Consider the following 19,520-nt stretch of genomic DNA (forward strand, 5'->3'; position numbering starts at 1 on the left):
TGCCTCACTCAGCATTTAAAGGGCAAATCAACAAAACAACAACGGATCCAGAAATACCATGCAGACAGAAAGATCAAGTTAAGACAAAAACAAAAGAAAAACACTCAGCCAGGGATGGAGGCCTTAAAATGCTGAGCAATGTATGCTGACACAACCCGTTGTCCCTGTACACATGTTGTGAGTGGTGTCTGTTCATTCTCAGCTCAAATATACTAAAGAAAACAAAACTGCTTTTAAATAACTCAAAAACAAAACATTTTTATTTTTATTTTTTCAACTCACTGAACTGAAAACATATTAACACGGACCGCGTTAATCATGTTCACCGTTCAGTCCTGATTGGCATTAGTGGTATAAGTCTTGATCAGAGCACAAACAGTAGTTACATTTTCATCATATAAAAAGATACATCAAGAAAGATCTGATCCAAGTACATAAGCAAGATCTGTAATAATAACTATATTAGATTATTTAACTCAATATCTTCAGACCCAAAAGACAGAAATAACACTGTCAAAACTGGGCTTCAGAACAGTTACTATATCAAGGCGAATACTTGTTATTTTCAGAGAGGGGTCTGATATTGTGTCCATAAAACCGTCCAGCATTTATGGTAGTTTGCCTGAAAACATCAAGTTCATCATCATAAACAGCTTAGTGATACTGATCTTAAAGTAACCACAGTTGAAGGTAAACTCAGAAGTAAGAACTGTGGAAATGTTTTATGTGGCAACGACACCCTCACGTAATTTCTCAACGGTATAAAGCTTCAGCCCTTCAACTGGCTACATGAGCCGCTGACTGAGCTCCATCTTGCATCATAATCTTGCGGATTGTAACATCAAATTGTAAGACTAAACAAAGAAGTAAAGAGCGGATACAGCTGTCAGAGGTTCGGAGATGTTTCTGGGTCTTATTTGTACAAAGTACACTTCTTTGTGAGTCTAAGTCTCTGTAATATATTATACTAAACATTTGGCAACACTGGCACAGCTAGATAATAAGTCAGTTTGTCTCGAGTTCTTCAGTGACAGCTGATACGTGCAAATATCATGTATAATATATAAAAATATAATAAACAAACAAACAAAAATAAACTCATGGTGACTGCAGTGTGGAGGACCAAACCTGACCTCAAAGTCAGATGGAGTTCAGCTGGGTTGGAGAGAGAGTCTGGTCCACTTTGGTCCAGTCCAGTTTAAAGCAAGGCTGTTTCTCTGAACCTCAAAAGCTTCGAGGGCCGCTCAGAGGTCCCCCTTAAGAACAGTGGACCACGTCCTTCTCAAAAGGCAGCAAAAATATGACACACATACTCACACACGCTCTCTCATACACAGGTTGTACATAGTATGTTGCCTACTTTCTCTTGCATTCACACACTGAAGCACTGTGCAACGTGATAAAAAAAAAAAGAAAATCTAATAGCAAAAACAAAACAATGGGTTTCCAAAAGATGGGTGTATTTTTTTTTTAATAAGTTCACAGCTGCAGCATGTGGAGTGGACGGTACTGACAGGCTCTCGTCCTGGGCGAACTGGAGCTCCAAGGAGAGGGGGGAGAGAGGTGATAATGAGAGAATCCTGCCACCAAAACTTCAGTACTACACAGACAAACACCACCTGCATCACTTCATGAAAAAAAAAGAAAACTGCACCCCCTGTCCATTATCCAGCCTCTCCTGACAAACCAATGCTTTCTTCTCTTCCTCCCTCTCCACCCCTTCCCCCCAGCTCCTCTACAAGTTGACCAGCTCATGTGCGACGAACTGTTTGAGTCTCTCCAGGTACTGTCCATAGAGCTCCACGTCATTGTGTCCGGCCCCCTCCACCCAGAGCGGCTCCACGGGGCGCTGGCAACGTTCGTACAGCGCCAGGCCGTGGGAGAAGTCGATGACCTCGTCCTCTGTACCGTGGATCACCAGCACCGGTGACGTCACCTTCGAAATCTTGTCGATGCTTTGGAGGAGAGAAGGAAACCACAGGTTATGTAGGGAAACACGTGAAGATAAAAGAGGAAAAATAAATGAGTGCTGTGATTATAAACCCCATCAATTAAAATTCACCAAGAACTAGTTCGCCAACTCCCACCAGAGGGAGCTACTGAGTCTTTTTTTTTTAAGGCTGTGACTCAAGAAAAAAAAAACACTTGGAATTGATTTGACATCTAAATTTATGGACCATTTTTACAAGCTTTGTGTGTGTGTGTTTTTTTTCCTTGATACAAGTTCATTCATACAGTGCTGTATTTTAAAAGCATGTGTACTCTGTTTATTTGAATAACAGGGGAGGCTGTGTGCCTTTCAGCGAATGCAATATGTGATACATTTAGCCTGGCCTTCACACATGCCATCTGTCTGTACAGTGCACTCACTTTGGGAAGGCGTCAAAGCAGTAGGTCTTCTTGGTGTCAGGGAAGGCCACTCTCATGCCAGAGGTGAGCGGGGAGTGGAGGACGACTGCGGCGCTCTCATAGCGAGAAGCCAGGTCCACCGAGGGCACGGTGCCAATGCTCTGACCGTACACGATCACGTTCTCTGGCCGAATGCCATACCTGCGAGAGAGAGACACAGAATGTGTGAATATCACATTTTCGGTGATCAGGAACAAGATGTTTACACTACTAGTATCCACCCATATTTAGATAATCTGTTTGCTCTACCAGACGCTGGCAGGCGTCCAGGTTGGCCTTTTTGATAATGATAAAGAGCAGCTTGGCTGGCAAAATTGAAAGAGGAAAGGCTGAAATGTGATTTTCATAGTAAAAGGACAAACCGGCTGCTCGCTTTAATCACGATGGTCCAGTTCTGCTTTTTACCCATCACATAGTACATTCACACTGTTAATTAGTGTCCAGTCATTCTCTCATTTCCCCTACACACTGCTCTATAAGCAAACACAAACCTGTGTGCTCACTGAGACTTACTCATTCTCTATTATCGGATGAAACATCCTGCCTGACTCAGTGATTGTACGGCCTCCTGAAACAAGCACAAAGATGCGATACGGGCGAGGTTCTCACTTTTCAAAGCAGTCTAATAGAAGACCCCCCACTGAAGTACCGTGACTCCAAAAGGGGAGGAGGGGAACGAGAGCAAAATGAGCAGAAAGAGAGCGAAAGAGACACTGATACTAGATTGAGAGTGAGGGAGAAACGGAGAGAGAGAGGAATAAAAAGGGAAGACATTCCACAGCTGATTATAGAGAACGTGACCCACTCTAGCAAGCAGCTAGTCAGCTGACGACCTGAAACCTAGTCTGAGAACACTGCATCACTGTCTCTACCACTGTACTGCTGGATAGTGTATAGTAAACAGCTACAACCAGCCTGACAAAACCTCTGTACACTATTATTAAAATTAGGAACACTAACATTACAGGCCTAACATTAAAGCCTCTGCCGCTGCAGTCTTATAATACACAGTGATGAACAATACATGAGCACCTGAAGTCTGACACATCCAACTGAGATGGATTATTATAATTTGGAACTATACATACACACAACCTTTGCAGAAGTACTCTGCAGTAATGTAGGCCTGCTACTATAAAGTGCCAGAAGACTTAACATAAGCACAGGCGCATCGACTTCAGACGGAGTATGGAAATGTACACACGCAGGCGCAGTCTCGCTCACAGATGTCATTAGCAGGAATATAGGACTTGTTTACCGTTGGTGTGTCAGTTGGCCTTCACAGAGTATAAATAGGGGTGAAAATACTGGCATGGCATGGGAAAGTGTTACCGCAGACGTTTGGGTGATGCTGTGTTAACAGCACCATTAACTCTCAAGGTTGACTGAATATAATACACACAGCTTTCATGGGCTGAAAGCTTATCTCTCATTAAACAAAATAATGTAGCTGTTCGAGGGAGGTGAAGAATAGAGGGGGTGAGGCCAAAATCTCAAGTCTTTTTACAAACTGTTTCAAAAGTGACACCTTTGTCCTTTCTGATGTGGCCCAACAGCTTTGAAAAAAAACTCCCGAAAAACTGATTCAAACATTTTATTTGCAGATAAATATACTATATACTGTGAAATTTCAAAAGGTGCCATAGAAAAAAAGCCTAATTGATGTGAATGCAGAATTCATTTGTAGAGCTTCAAAAGTGTCTAGAAAACAGGCAGAGAGAGGCAGAAACCCTTCATCCCAACAATAATCCACTTCCTTAATGATGAGCAGATAATTTCAATCCTACTTTTATATGTTTTTGTGTTAATTTGATTGCTAAGCCTCTTTGGCTTAGCAAGTTTTAGTCTGAATAACAAGGTTTAGGCTCAGCTAAAAGACAGCGACAGGTAAGTTAGGTGCTAACTCAGCTTAAGAACAGGGGACGTTCGATAAAATCCATCTCACTTCCTGCTGTTGGGAGCGGTGAACTCTGCTGAGAGGTAGACAGACAAAGACCAGAACAAGTAAAGCAGTCTGAGAGATGACTGCCATTTTGCTGGTTTAGGCATAGATGTTTCAATATGAACTCCTCCCAGGAGAGATGACAGTAAATTGCTTGGTTAGGGGGCTGTTTGGTTGTTTACTTTCCTTTTACTGCTCACAGGCAGCATTCGATCATTATACATTCAGAGTGTTTAATTTGCTCAACAGAGCACTGTAACGCTCCTGGCTGTCACCTGTTAACAAGAGTCACAGATTGGAGCTCTCGTCACTACAGATTATCACTTGTTTACTGTTATGAATATTTTTATCAGTGTAATGTTATCTGTTATCACCTTTAACTTATGCTTATCTAGTCAATGTTCTTCACTATATCAGGCCACTAAAGCCTGACCAATCCGAAGACACATAAACACCTCACCACATGGATGTCACAACAATATGAGGCTTATGCAGGGAGGGTAAATTGAAACCATTTGACAGGCTGATCCATCAGGTGACATGACATGATTTCCCCAAACATACATTGGCGTGGTTGTCTTATAGCACACAACCGATGTTATTATCCAGAGCAACCGGGCAAGTGGGAGTGTTCAGCTTGAGGACACACATAGAAACTCGATGAATATGACAAGGTCACTCTAAGCACTTTCCCACTGTGTTCTCTTGGCACTGTTGGAAGATCATTGTGGCTTTTTCCTCTCACACATCCAGAGAAGGCCATGCAAAGGAGGAAGACAACTGCAGCACAGATCTACAGCTGCACTCATGTTTAAACGGCACTACGACCAACCCCCCCCCCCCCCCCCTGGACCGGCTACCACAAGCCTACAATTTGCTCCTTTGCATTTCAGCTTGAATAGACCTCGCCGAGCCATTGCCAGCCATGCTCCATGGTTACACCCCTCCCCCCAAACCTTCATCAATTTAGTCTCCTGACACAAATCCAATCTATTATGCATCACATCCTCCCTCCTTCCCCTATTCTGTCTCTCGCTCCCTCTTGGCTGCCCACCTCTTGCTCCCCGAAGACCAAAAATATTCTCATCCCATAGCACTCACTATGACTAATAGATATTTGAAGATATCCTGAACATATGTACAGGCATTTTGCACAGATTAGTGTACCATCTGCACTACAGCGGGGGATCCTTCGCTGAAGCCTTCAATGATCTGTTATTTTGTTTAGCGCCTATTACTCATTTCTCTCCATTCTATGTTTGTCCATTAAGATTTGTCTTAAGAGTGTATTTGTTACTCGATGCTTACACACATTAAAAAAGCGAGTAAGAGTGAATTTAATATTAAGATATGAAGACAGTACATGATCTGCAAATGCTACTAAGCTCTGTTCCTGTTGTTCTGTGCTAAAGAGGGCAATCAGGTGAGCGATGGCGCTCCACCCAACAGACACTGCAGCCTTTGTCTACAGATATTTCGAGTCGAGTAAAGTACACAATTCATATACATGATGGATTGTCCATGTTTGAGAGAAGTTCTCTTCATCATTGAACACCTGAGGTGAAGGACGGCGTTCTGATTTGGATCAATATGACGATTGACCAGGAAGTGAGTATTTTGTTTTTATTGGCTGCAGTGTGGGAAGACCTTGGTCTGAAAGCTCATTGGAAATCGGTTGCTAGGCTACCACTCAATATTAGACTTGCAGGATTGACTGCTGGCCCGCCTCCATCGCAGAGGGCAAAGAAAATGATACAGTGAAACTCTGTCCAAGACACACACACACACACAGACACACACACACACACAGACACGCACACCTGACACATCCCCCCTGTCAGTATGTGTAATCCATGGTATGCTGACTCACATTAAGTGAATCATATGACCCACTCCCTGCTCAGGTGAAGGGAGTGCCTCATCCACCGTGCCTCAACAAAAGAACGCGGGAGGAGCGTGTGTGTGTGTCTGCGTGCCAGGCTGAGCAGCTCTGGATAGACAGTAGTCAAACAGGTGGTTGCCTGCTGTCATATGACTATGGAATAAAGTGAAAGCATCCTACGCAAGTGTGTCAACACTCAAGAGAGGGTGAACTTTCTATCAGCTGAATCATAAGGGGAAAAAAGAGATTGAAAAACAGCAACAGAAGCAGAAAAAAAAAAAAAAAACAAGATCTGGTGTGCTCAAAATGTCAAATAATCAGAAAAAAAAAATACAGAGAGACACAGACAGCACTACAAGCAGAGAGAGAGAGTGAGAGAGAGATGCGAGGGCCTCTCTCTTCTTCAGGCTGTGCGTCTGATCTAACATGAGAGACTTGCACGAGGGGATGTAGGCTGCCGACTAATGCGAGGCCGTGCAGGGAGACCTTTTGATGTGATAAACACAATCTAGTTGATTCATGTTCAGCAAGGTCAAAAGACTGCTCCCTCTATCACACAATTATGAATTTGGTACAGACAGCTGAGTCAAAAAGGCAGATAATACATGATACAAGGGCCCTTATTTTTTTTTACTAAGCTGTGTAAGTTCTGAATTAAAAGATTAACCACATACAAAAAGAGGCCAAGTGTGGAAGGAAACTAAATATTCAAAGAACAGTTAATGAGGTTACTTTCACATTTTCTGTTAATAAATCCCTCTGAGCTTGTTATTTTGCGTCCATGAATGAGCCATGAGTCTCTTTTTTTTTTAAATTTTGACAATTATCCCTGAATGGTTGATGAAACATCCTTAATTTCATTCTCTCTGTGTTGAGCTGATACTATGTCAGGTGTTTGGAGACTTTAGCAGAGTATCACCAACTAAAAAAAAAAAAAGTTTGATGAGTGGCAAACATAAGAAGCTAGTGTTGATAATTCTGACAGCGGGGACATTGATATAGTATATAACTGGAGAGACAGAGCTCTCATGGAAAGATAAAGTGGCACGGACGTGGCAACAAAGGAAAAAGAGACTGTTACTGGTGATTGATGTATACCAGCCACAAACTTTACATTTATCATTTGGTTAGACCAAAACAAGTATGCAAAATGGACTTTGAGAACAAACTTGTGGTCTTATCTTTATCATTTTCTATTTCTGGGTATGAGTAGGATAAATAAAATGTCCAGAGCAAGATATCCCTGTGCCTGGCCCCATCTCCAAAGTGCCTTGTGTGCCATAAAAGCAGCCATATCAACTCATTACATAATATTGCTGAAAGTCCTTTTTGAACCCTGTGATACTCTGTCAGTTCAATTTATTGCAAGTGTCTGTATTGTGGTGTCTCCAATTGCCTGGATTTCTGTCGAGGTACAGTCTAACATCAAGCAGTTTTCTTTTGAGATCTCCGATCACCATCATTCTGACATTTATTCTTCTGAGCTCTCTTACTAAGGACTGAGTGGGATGAGGTTCCCGAAAGTAAACGTCACCACAGGTTGAGATTCAGACTCGGATCAGACATTCACAAATAAGTTGACTTTGCTAAGATGAATCATCTAAAGAAACAAAATCCTAAAACCTCGCATTGCCTCGGTATCTCCTGACCTGATCCTGGACAGTGACATTAAGACTGATAGACGCCTGTATAATTACAACTGTGTAAACACATAACAAGGCATTGCGAACGAGGAACAACGTCTTTACTGTGACAGCCGGAGGGAACTCAGTCTAACTTCGCTGAGGGGCTGATAACCATGAGACCACAAGGCACGGGACATACAGCATGCACACATGTTGAGGCTTCTTCAATATCAAGTTATTTCCCCCGTTCCTGGAAGCCTCTCGTTTGATTCTGAAGAGGTATCCCCTGAGATTAACCTAGAAAAGGCATGGATACACAGTCTGAGACTGATGTAGGGCCGATACCTGCTCTGCATCTTTTGATAAACAGAAGCAGAAGTGCGTGTTATAGCTATTACGAACGCAGAGGCTTCAGTTTCACCCCTGATCTAAGTGTAAAGGTTATGCTGGCCTGAGCAAATTAGGTAGTGCCGTATGGAGCTGGACTATGATCTTAGTGCTGTTATTCAAATTTCACTTACCCAGACAAACAAGACATGAGTCAGGGGAACTTGTCTCAAACATGCACATGCAAAAAATTTTTTATCAAAACTATATGCCTAAGCTAACATTAAAAGAGCTAACAGTAAGGTTTTGCATTTGCTGTTACCAATGACCTGGCCCGCACACAAATCACCAAGCATAATTTGATAAAGCGGATGTTCTGCACAGCTCAGATTAAATGAGATTTCTAAACTAATATTCTACACTGGTGGTCACGACTATGTGGGTGCAGGAGATTCCTTGGTGTATCCAAAAAAAAAAAAAAAAAAAAGTAAGCTGGAAAAGTAGAATAAAATGAGAAAAAACAAGAGCAGAACACAGTAGCCAAACACACACTGCAGTCCATTTGCATTTGAGAAGTGTGGTGACGTTATGGAAAGAAAAAAAAAAAAAAGGAGAAGGGTTTCATGCTGTCCTGAAGGCCTGTCATATGCTTTGGTCTGCTGTCCTTTCAGATCCAACAACTAACTTGAAGCTTTGACAAAACTGTTTGTGTGGCAGCATGGCGATGAAGCATTAAAACACAAGATGCATTAAGGTTTAAAATGCTGAAGCGAAGGAATGTCCTGGATCCTGCATACAAATGCACGTAGACAATGTCTGATCCCAAGAAAAGCTGGTTCTTCTTCACAGCAGTGGCCTATTTCCTGTATGCAGTACCTTTATGATCAAGAGTTTCCTGTTTAACTTGCCAGCTTCCTTATTTAAAAAGAAGACCAACTGGTATATTCTATAAACTGGAAATAGTGCTGACACAGGAACATTAACATTTTGTTACCGATTATCGATGTTCTCTATCACCACTTTTACATTTCTGCAGTGCAACACTTGCATTTACCACAGAGAGAGTTTACACCCACGTCAGCACTGACACAGGAGGAGCACTCCACACTACGAGCCTACTTCTCCTTGTGATTGATTCACAGTACTTTGGCTCTTCTTGTCCAGCCTTTTTAATTTGCCTTGAGCTGATATTACCCCCTCTCTCCTCCTCCTCCTAGTCATTTGTTTGTCTTCCAGCAGGAAGTATACAAAAACAACCAGGCCTACTGGATGAACTTTTATTTTCCCCTCATCTACATAAACAAAAGGGCACAAACATGATGGACACATTATTTTCTCTCTCTCTCTCTCTCTCTCTCTCTCACACACACACACACACACACACACACACACACACACACACACACACACAGACACACCTTCCACTCCCCCTCCAAATCCTGTCCTGTCAGAATAGGTGTGTAGCGTATGTGTCTTGCATACATACAGTACTGTGCAAATGTTTTAGGCACTAAAACCGAGTATGTTTTCAAACATAATGCAATGAATAGTTTTTATTTATCATTTAACTTCATAGGAAGTGTAATAAACTGAAAAAACCTTTGTCAAGATACTTGGCAGACAGGTTGTCTCTGTTGCTTTTCATGTAATCTCAGACTGACTTGATGGTGTTGAGATTAGGACTCTGTATTCTTCTTGTCACTGCAGAAGTTCTTTATGAGTCTGGCTGTATGTTTGGGGTTGATGTCATGCTGCAGAATTTAAACATCTAAAAGTGCCTTAAATGTCAGCACAGTACTGTATGTGAATGTATTACGGGTTTGCGGGACCCCCGATATAGATGCCCCTCTAGCAACCAGCTCAGAAGACAAATAAAAATACAAATAGAAAGAGGCAAGTAACAAAGGACAATAGAAGGAGATGACGAGAGTGTGGAAGTCGATACAGCAAAGGTTCTGATACATGTATGGAAGGAAGTGAGGGAGATGGTGTTGGACAGACTGGTGAACTTTGCTGATCCTGTGGTCCTTCCCCCTTATATGGGAGAAAGGACTAAGGGATTTTTCAAAGACACAACATCTATCCACCCATACTGTCTTTTTTGTTGTCATTTCTTTTAATTTTATAGATTTTGGTATATCATGGAGGTAGAATAAGAACATATGTTTTCTATGAGTTTACTCTAAATCCATTTTTTCAACAACATGAATTAAAATGCTGTAGAAATATTCCTTTAGACAGTTGGTATCAGTGGTTAGACGGCAATGTTTAACCACTGATAAGCCCAGGTATCGACTTATTTCATTGTCATTACAGCCCTATAAAAACAGGTTACTTAATGCAGACACCACCAAATTGAAGTACTTAATAGCTGTTCACTACAAAACTAAATACATAACTACAGTAATCTGAAGGTGTGTCAGCTCAAAAATCACAGATACTGATAACCAATCAGCGGAAGACGATAAATGTATCAGTGAACTGATTTTTAGTCTATTCATAGCCTACAGAGCAATAAGATGCAGCGGAGCACCCACTCACACCTACACATGGTCGGCCAGCATAGTCTTAGAAACCACGCTCCCTCGTTATCGCCCACAGGAGCATCATGTCTTGCCTACTAAACTACCATTCTTCGTCATCTCCACCCATGATTTTATCAGGTCCGATCTATTCATCCATCCGCCCGGCTCCTTCTGTAGACTCTTCGCTTCATCTTCTCACTCTCACTTTTCCTGTTTCTCTATGTTTCTGATTTAGTTCATCTACCTTGCTATCATTTCTCAATTCTAACGATCGAATCAGCGTGGTTTCTTCTGATTTTGTATCACATCTGCTTTTATTTTAATTTGGCACCGAGTGAAACGTCTTCGTAGCTGTGGACGTGCACAGCTTGAAAAAACAAGAACACTGGCCCATTGTTTTTATTCATAACATCGTCTCTTGCTACCGATGCAAAGCTGTCAACTAGAATGACATGAACGGGGAGCTGCTATTAATATGAATCTTTTCTCACTGTTTACACAGCTGACAGTTTAATTTATGGCTTATAAGATGTGGAGGAAAAATTACGACAGGCCTGAGTTAACCTGCTACACTATAAAGCCACTGAAATTATTGTAACACATTGTCCGGGAAGGTTTACACAATTTTTATTTTCACCTATTTACATCTGTGTTGAGTTACTTCCTCTTCCCCAATTTTAACAAACTTGATTACATAAAAACTACAATTATGCAATGTATTTGATAACCTTAACTCAGTTAACGAAGCTTGGTGGTTGTCAAGCCTGATCTTCATCACCATTTACGTTTTATTTGACTTCAAGTATTCCTGCTGTCACTGAGTGCCTCACACAGAGGAGCTACACTTGAGAGGCTCATATCTCCACACCAAAGTAAATCAATATCAGGGTCTATGTGCTTTTCGGTTACTCTAATTTCAGCGCATTTATCTCTACAGATCAATCGCTCTACAGGCTTTGCCAACATCTATGTACAAGTTCTCTCATCTCTCCTCCATCCATCCATCCATATCATCATCATCATCATCATCATCTCTTCTTACCGTGACCGGAGTGCCTGCCAGGCGGCGTCGACATCAGCGTACAAGTTCTTCTCTGAGGGCTTCCCAGAACTGGCCCCGTAACCCGAGTAGTCGTAGGAGAAAACGTTGCAGTTGATCCGTGAACCCAGGCCGATGTAGAAGCTACTCATCTGGCCCAAGTCCACTGCGTTTCCGTGGGAGAATAGTAGTGTGTAACGGGCGTTGGGTGAGCAGCGGACAAACATGCAGGCAATCCGGTTCCCTCTCGAGGTGCGCGTCATGAAACACTCGATGGCGTCCTTCTCGCGGGCCGAGTACTGCCAGTCAGCACGCTCTGAGAGGTGAAGCGTCCATCGGCTGCCGCTCTCGTCGCACATGAGGCTGTAAGTGGGCTCTGGTGGCAGGAAGGCCAGCTTTGAGGCTATCTTGCTGGGGCACGGTGGACAGCAGAACAGGCAACATAGCTCGCTGAGGGATAAGTGGTTCATCCTTAAAACACTGCGATAAGAGAGTGAGAATGGTTAAAATAGAGACATAAATCCATGTCACAACTGTAGATATTGCTTTTGAGAGCTGAGAGTGAGCGAGAGAACAGAAATAACCTCCTCAAAAGAGCATCTGGGCTCTCTAAAACAAGTGAAACACAAATTTGCCACACTAGCAGATTCATCACACGGAAAACACCACAAGAGCAGATGCATGCCACAGCACTCTTGAATGATGTTCTCTCTAAGCATTCACTTGTCTTTTGTAAAGTGAAAAAGCAGGGGTTTTCCGGGACTGTGGACAAAAGCTAGGCTGCTGCCTTTTTTAAAAAACACTATCAATTCCCCTCTCCGGAACGCATGGCCCTCTCCAACCGGGATAATAAAAAAGATATAGCCCTGACCCTGATGAGTGTTTGTTCCCCGCCTGCCTCGAGGCTCCACAACCACTCAGACAGTATTGACTTAAAAGGGTTTCCCTCTTCTACCCTGCAGCTGGACCCCCACCCAAGGCAAACCTTTAGATATTCCAGGTGTCTTTGAATTGCAGCAGCCAGTACTGGAGATGTCAACAGAGCATCTTTTTGGTGACACCAAAACTGGTTGGTCAAGATGATAAAATGTCCTCCAGGAATGCAACGATTTATTCTCATTCATCATATTTCTTTAGCAACCACTTTGTAATTTGACCTGGCATAACTACACAAGCCTTTTTGAGTGGGGAGAAATGGATCATTATGTCATATTATGACAATGTGCTGTGGATTATATTTCCCACCATCACACATCCATACAAAGCACCTTTTCTCCATATTTTAGTCACTAAACTGCTAAAGCTCTTACAAGTTTCATGGGAACTGTGAGTAAACAGCTCATTTTAAATCCTGCCACAGATTCTTGATTAGATTGAGGGCTGGATGTGGCCACTCCAGGACTGTTAAAAGGCATTGCTGTGCAGGTTTGGTTTAATATTAGGAATTGCTGTCCCAAAATTGCTATTCTTTTGCTATAACTGCATTTTGCTACTTTCATTATACCCCCTACAAGCTTCCCAGGTGAAGCTGCAGAAGAGCATCCAAACAGCATGGTGTGTCCACTCAAAGGGGGAATAGTGTGTTTCTGCTAATGTGGGATGTTTGGCCTATACCTGCAAGCGAAATTTCTGGTCTCATTGGACTATAGAGCTGTTTTCCACTTTATTTTAGAGTCTTCCACATGCATTCTGGCAAACACTAGTCCAACCATCATGTGAGTTTTTTTTCCCAACACTGGCTTTCCCCTTTAAGACTATGAATGATTACTGTTGCCTGGTTCTGATCTCATCTATGAAAGTGGTAACTCTAAAGGAGGCACAGGGTTGCCACAGAACTCTTGGTGGCCTCCCTCACCAGTAGTCATGAACATACACTTTTTTAAACTACCTTTAGCAGACTTACAGCTGTTTCCATCTTTCGTAATTGCCAATACTTTAAGAGATATTCAAAGCCTTGAAAATGTTGTGTATCATCCCTGTGAGTGGTATTTTTCAACAACTTCATAATGCATGTTTTTCAATGGAATGATCCATTGCTTTATGATAAGTGAAAGAAAACTGGCTAACCAGCTTTTAGACCCTCCAGGTACAGGTATATTAAGACTTGTCACATCTCGAGTACACACAGGTGACGTTAATTCAGCTTAATTACCTGCCACTTATGTAAACAACTGGGTGTACCTGAGATAATTTAGAGTGACTGCTTTTTATAGCCACTTGTAATCTATGAATACTACTTCTGCAGGGTGCTGTCACAACCCTAAAGGAGCATACAGCAGTAAAATACATACATTTGCTTCCCATATTTCCCAAAATAGTCCATAATCTCCCAGCCATGGAGACAGAATGGTGCCACGCATCGATTTACTATAAAATGGTGGTGAAGGCAGCAGTGTATTTAAGGAGATCACATTGATTCCAAGCTGGTTTGTTAAGGTTGGATACAGTTTATTTCCAAGTGTGATGAGCCAATAAGTCAGCAATACTAAACATGCAAGTGTGCCTGTCTGTCTGTGTGTGTGTGTGTGTGTGTGTGTGTGTGTTTTACGAAAACAGAGCAGAAAACTGATCGGTAACATTACCTGGACGGTGGCTGGACGTTTGTTTTGTTTTTCTATCTATTCTGAGCTGACAGTATTGGCAAACGTCGCCGTAGTCAGGTGTTATCTTCGCACCAAGCCAACTAATATATCTCCTTCTCGACGCCAGGAGATTCACAAGGTTATCCTCGGCCAGATTATCCTCTGTTCCGTGTGCTATGCGTTGGCGATGTCACTTGGAGTGTGTGTATCCCTGTTGGCAGCACAGTTGTAAGTTACTATAAGGCTAACTGCTTCGTCCTCCAGGTCCAGACAGCCTCTCAAACTGTCGTTTCTTTTCCTCCGCTCGGTTTTCTCAACATATGGTCCTGAATGATAACGAGGTCGACTCATTCAAAACGTTAACATCTATATAGCTGTACAGCGACATGGATACATTCAATAAAGGTCTAGAAGAAACTAAATTCTTGTCTCACGTCCGTGGTGGCTTGCCAAAACTGTTCACAGCGGTATCTCTTTGCCTCTGAAACATCACCGCTTTCGTTGTGAAAATATCACTCAGCTTGTTATCTTGGCTTCTGCGGAAGGAGAGGCGGTGATTGGCTGCTTTACGGACCAATAGCGAAGAAGTTGCTGAAACGAGTCGACCAATCGTAAAACGTGTGGATATTTATGGGCGGCCCCTGTCAACTAGCGAATTGAACTAATGATTTTGATTGACGTTTAGGAAAACCAATCAGAGATTACTATTTCGGGACAACGTCCCAATCAGCACCGATCAAGGCGTTTCAATCAGTAACCGGTGACGTCATTGACATAATAACAATTTTATTTACGGTATTTGTTCATGCAAAAGCAGTGTGCGCAATACGTGTATTTTTTACTCTAATGAATTGTTTTTTATTTTTATTTATTTTAACCATCTTTGAGAAAAAGTGGAGGGTTCGTGTTTTGACCTCAATGACGTTTCATCTCTTTCCGGGTTAGCGCTTCTTCTGGCATGGTTGTTCGAGTCTTCTACCTATGTACCATGTGTAACTAGAAATCAGAAAATAGGATGAGTTCTCAGAAAGGTAATGCATCTCGGTCGCGAGCCCAGAAGCATCAAAACACCGTCGCCTTCAAAAACGACAAATACGGAGCGACTGTGCAAGTAAAGGTGCGTGAACTGCCTCGATGTGATGTGTAGTCAGTCTGCTGAGGCACACGGCTCAACTACGTGACAGCAGTTTTGAAATTAAAGTTACATTGTATATTTCACACAGTTAATAAAGAGCTATTTTTTGTCAGTAGCCATGCTGCCACAACCTGTTGTTTTATCATCATGTTTCTGCTCATGTGATCTCAATTATAGAAAGCAAAATCGAAAATCCACGATGGGCTCTGCCAACACTGTAAAGATATTCTTGAGTGGAAAGTCAAGTACAACAAATACAAGACACTAACACAACCCCGAAAATGGTGAGTACACCTGGGTTTACACCCATTAATTAATTGCAGCTGCACTCCCATTTCTGTTCATGAATATCCCCACTAGGGCTGGGCTATATATTGATATTATATCAATATCGTGATATGAGACGATATATGGTGTTAGATTTTGGATATTGTGATATGTGATATAATATAAGTGTAGTCTTTTCCTGGTTTTGAAACTATAATACGTAACTATTCTGCATTGAAATGTCTAAAAACAACTAGACGTATGTTATGTATTTTGTTGAGTTGTGTGCTTACATTATCTCAAATGTTTCCAACAATTTTCAAACCCAGAGAAATCAGTAATATTAGGCTAATCAATTGTTCCATTTGATCGCCTGCCAATGGCGTCATACCCCCTCTACCAAAGAGCATACCTGCACAAGATAATACGTCGGTATTATGGTTGCCCACCAGAAGCATAAATAAATTGACATAAATGAACTTTTATTCAGTTTCAAGCCACATTTTTATGATAAACCTTTTAAATCTTGGTAATTTTTAACTGTATCTTTTAACCTGATAAAGGATTTTAGTCATTGGACGTCTGGATCTTAAATTATCAGTGAAACAAGCTGAGAAAACGTTAGCAGCAGCTCGGCTAGCAGCCCGAGTTGTTTTTACCAGTTTTATTCCCAGTGTACGTTTGTTTTGGAGAGGATGAGACCTCTGCGGATTATTCGGCCCACGGTAAAAACCTGCTGAACATCTGTATCTTAAGTTATCAGAGAAGCAAGCTAAGCAAACGTTTACAGCAGCTCGGCTCGCAGCCCCTACCGGACGTCCTGTGTCCACGGAACAGCGTCGGAGATCACTGATTTTTAATGTGAAACTGCTTCATTCAGTGTTTTTACCTGTTTTAATCACCGGACCTGTTTGTTTTGGAGAGGAGGAGACCTCTGCAGATAATTTGGCTCCCGGTAAAAACATCCTGAATGATGGACACTGAAGTAATCCTGGGTAAACTGGTTGTTCAACAATAAAGACAACAACTCCCATGATCCCACGCTACTTCACACCGTCATCACGCTCCGCCTTTTGTTATTGTTTTGATTGAGAGACTCCTAGCGGCAGAAATGACATATTGTGCGTTTAAAGGCTGCATTACAGTAAAGTGATGTAATTTTCTGAACTGATTACTAATGATTATTTATCAAAAATCTCGTTGTGTAAATATTTTGTGAAAGCACAAATAGTCATCCCTACAAGATTGATATCAAGGTATTTAGTCAAAAAATATTGTGATATTTGATTTTATCCATATCACCCAGCCCCAGCTCCCCACTCATTTGATCTGTCACAGTAAAGAAGAAAGTAATTGCTGCTGAACTGATTAATCATCAAAGCAACTTCAACATGGAGTATAATTATGCTAATAAACTAGTTAATGCATTCATTCATTTAAGCAAGTTACAGGTTCACAACAGCCAAGATTTGCAACTTTTCCCGGATTCATACCATCATAAATTATTACATGAAGCTACTGGTCAGGTATAAGACATAAGAAATGTTACAGTATACTTTGAACTCCCAACAAAGAGGCAGACTTTGATTAAAAGACGCCACTGTAAATTTAAACCAGACTCATGCATGAATTTCCCTGCGACATACAGTACAGGTCAGAAGTTTGGACACACTTTCTCATTCAACTGAGGTGCCCGAACAATATGTTTAGGTGTGTCCATCAGTTGTGTACGTGCAGTGAAGTGTTGCTTCTTGGATTTGTTATTTCTGTTTTTATTTTGTGGGAAACAAACAACAGAGAGCTGCCTGTTTGTAGTTTGTCTCTGGTATGCAAATTGATGTGTGCTTGCATATTTTCATATTTCAGTGTCAAGTGTTCTCAGAAGAGTGTGAAGGATGCGTATCACATCATCTGTAAGCCCTGTTCCCTTCAGCTCGACATCTGCTGCAAGTGTGGAAAGAAAGAGGACATTGTTATTCCGTAAGCGCTGCTGTATTATTAAAAATATGTGTGTGCAAATGAATGTTAAGTCATTTTGTATTGTGACTTGCACACATTTTCACCTTTTCTGCTTACTGTTGAGGAAATCTTTCTCTGCTTAGTGTGGCCACGCTGGTCTTCTAATCGTATATGAATTAAATGATTCACAATGGTACATGTGTTCATTTTCTATAGGCTGGGTGGAAATATTATTATTTTTATTATGAAGTAAAAAGAAAAAAAGATTGTAATTTTCCTGACTGACTAGCACAAACAGTTAATTTTATTGCAAGTCTGCCATCTTGTGGACATGAGACACATTACAACATTTTTTATTTATTTATTTATTTTTTTTAAATTGACTTTGGACTGATTGACAGCATTTTACCTTCAGTCTTTACATCTTCATTTAATTCCCCTCTCACATATTGTATGCATTTATTCTCATTATTTATTTATCTGCCTGATGACAAGATAACAGAACATAAATGTTTTTTTTCTTGTCTCTTGTAAGAGCACAAAAAAAGATAGCAGTTGACACCACCTCGTGTTGTTTTTATGTCACTTTGCAGAGTTAACTCACACCTTGACAACACAGAGAAGGAAGAAGATGGAGAACAGAAAAGGAAAGGACGTGGGCAAGGAAAGAAGGACGCGGATAACTTGGACAGTGATGATGATTATGATGATGATGATTTTGGTGACCTTGGAGATGATGATGAAGACTTTGACAGTGACTCAGGACCAAAGAAAACACAGAAGAACAAGTCTGCTGTACTTCCAGATGTGTCCCAAGTTAAGATTAAAGACTAAAGACAAAGAAAGGCTAATGTGCCAAGTGGACTTTTTCTGTTGTTTTTACATACAGTGTATACAAAAGAAGTTTGTGGTTCGTGATGTGACCATTCTCAAATGAACTAAAGCAAATTAACAACATTGCTGGATGATAAGTTAATGTCAACAACAGCTGAGCAAACAGAAGCTCCCAGATGATTCAGAAAGCTTTTGAATGATTGTACATCCTTTTTTTTATTTGAGTTGGTCTCCATCGAAAGCCTGTCAAGTGATGAATGGGCTGTATAATGTACTGTACATTCTCCAGTCCGTTCACAAGCAATACCAGTTAAATATATATATTCAGTATTTGAATGTACTGTAATAAAAACCTGCACGCTGTGTACATTCATTTAGATACATTTACCCAAGCTATTTATTCTTTTGACAATAATTGAAGCAACAGAAGTCTTAAAGTCTTTTTTTAATTCTGATAAAGACAGTCATTTCAAAATGTTAGTCTGTTTGCACTGTTAATGGCTGCAGATCAATTAATCTACTCCGGTCTTTTCTCTCTAATGTTTGCTGTCCCTGATCTGAGAAGCACCTGCATATTACTGGAAGATACGGGGAGAACCCCTTTTAACTTAGAAGCAATCAAGTATCAGTGTCACTAAAAGGAAGAAGTGGAGGATTTGTAAAGAGTAGAAGTGAAGAAGAAGAAGGAAGGAACAAGTGAAGACATTAGAACTGACAGTGAAATATTGACCACACAACCAGCAGCTCTACAGCAGTGTATTTATTGTGGTAGATGAGATTTTCTGACATATGAAGTTTTTGGATCAACTAAATGTTGCAAAATATCACTGTTTTAGGCCTGTCCCCCACCCCTTTTCCCTTTTGTCATTGCCTCTACACTAAACAAAACTAAATTCAGTAAAAATATCAACTGATTTTCCTCAGAATAACTCATAAAGCTAATAACTGCATTTTTGAAGTAGGCTATATCTTGAATTCCTTCCTTAATATTAAA

The 19,520-nt window shown here is 41.1% G+C and overlaps 2 protein-coding genes across 2 annotated transcripts; one reads left to right on the forward strand and one right to left on the reverse strand.

The window, feature by feature from the left end:
- Positions 1 to 238: 238 nt before the first annotated feature.
- abhd17b (abhydrolase domain containing 17B, depalmitoylase) lies at positions 239 to 14,903 on the reverse strand. Its single transcript, XM_042421279.1, has 4 exons — positions 14,332 to 14,903; positions 11,753 to 12,229; positions 2,371 to 2,550; positions 239 to 1,955 (listed from the first exon to the last, which is right to left on the reverse strand). The coding sequence occupies exons 2-4, from the start codon at positions 12,217 to 12,219 to the stop codon at positions 1,736 to 1,738; spliced, it is 867 nt and encodes a 288-aa protein (XP_042277213.1). The 5' UTR covers positions 12,220 to 12,229; positions 14,332 to 14,903; the 3' UTR covers positions 239 to 1,735.
- A 281-nt stretch (positions 14,904 to 15,184) lies between these two features.
- Positions 15,185 to 18,913, forward strand: c9h9orf85 (chromosome 9 C9orf85 homolog). Its single transcript, XM_042421280.1, has 4 exons — positions 15,185 to 15,448; positions 15,644 to 15,750; positions 17,600 to 17,713; positions 18,286 to 18,913. The coding sequence occupies exons 1-4, from the start codon at positions 15,347 to 15,349 to the stop codon at positions 18,524 to 18,526; spliced, it is 564 nt and encodes a 187-aa protein (XP_042277214.1). The 5' UTR covers positions 15,185 to 15,346; the 3' UTR covers positions 18,527 to 18,913.
- The last annotated feature ends 607 nt before the right edge of the window (positions 18,914 to 19,520 follow it).

The sequence above is a fragment of the Thunnus maccoyii genome, chromosome 9 (genome assembly GCF_910596095.1).
Source record: "Thunnus maccoyii chromosome 9, fThuMac1.1, whole genome shotgun sequence".
NCBI lineage: Eukaryota > Metazoa > Chordata > Actinopteri > Scombriformes > Scombridae > Thunnus > Thunnus maccoyii.

Bases quoted from the DNA above. Each gene is read 5' to 3' on its own strand.
- abhd17b (XM_042421279.1), bottom strand. From the start codon at position 12,219: ATGAACCACTTATCCCTCAGCGAGCTATGTTGCCTGTTCTGCTGTCCA. The intron at 2,551-11,752 runs GTAAGAAGAGAT...TCTCTCTCGCAG, and splicing joins TGGCAGGCACTCCGGTCACG to GTATGGCATTCGGCCAGAGA. The intron at 1,956-2,370 runs GTGAGTGCACTG...TCTCCTCCAAAG, and splicing joins TGCTTTGACGCCTTCCCAAA to CATCGACAAGATTTCGAAGG.
- c9h9orf85 (XM_042421280.1), top strand. From the start codon at position 15,347: ATGAGTTCTCAGAAAGGTAATGCATCTCGGTCGCGAGCCCAGAAGCAT. The intron at 15,751-17,599 runs GTGAGTACACCT...TTCATATTTCAG, and splicing joins CTAACACAACCCCGAAAATG to TGTCAAGTGTTCTCAGAAGA. The intron at 17,714-18,285 runs GTAAGCGCTGCT...GTCACTTTGCAG, and splicing joins AAAGAGGACATTGTTATTCC to AGTTAACTCACACCTTGACA.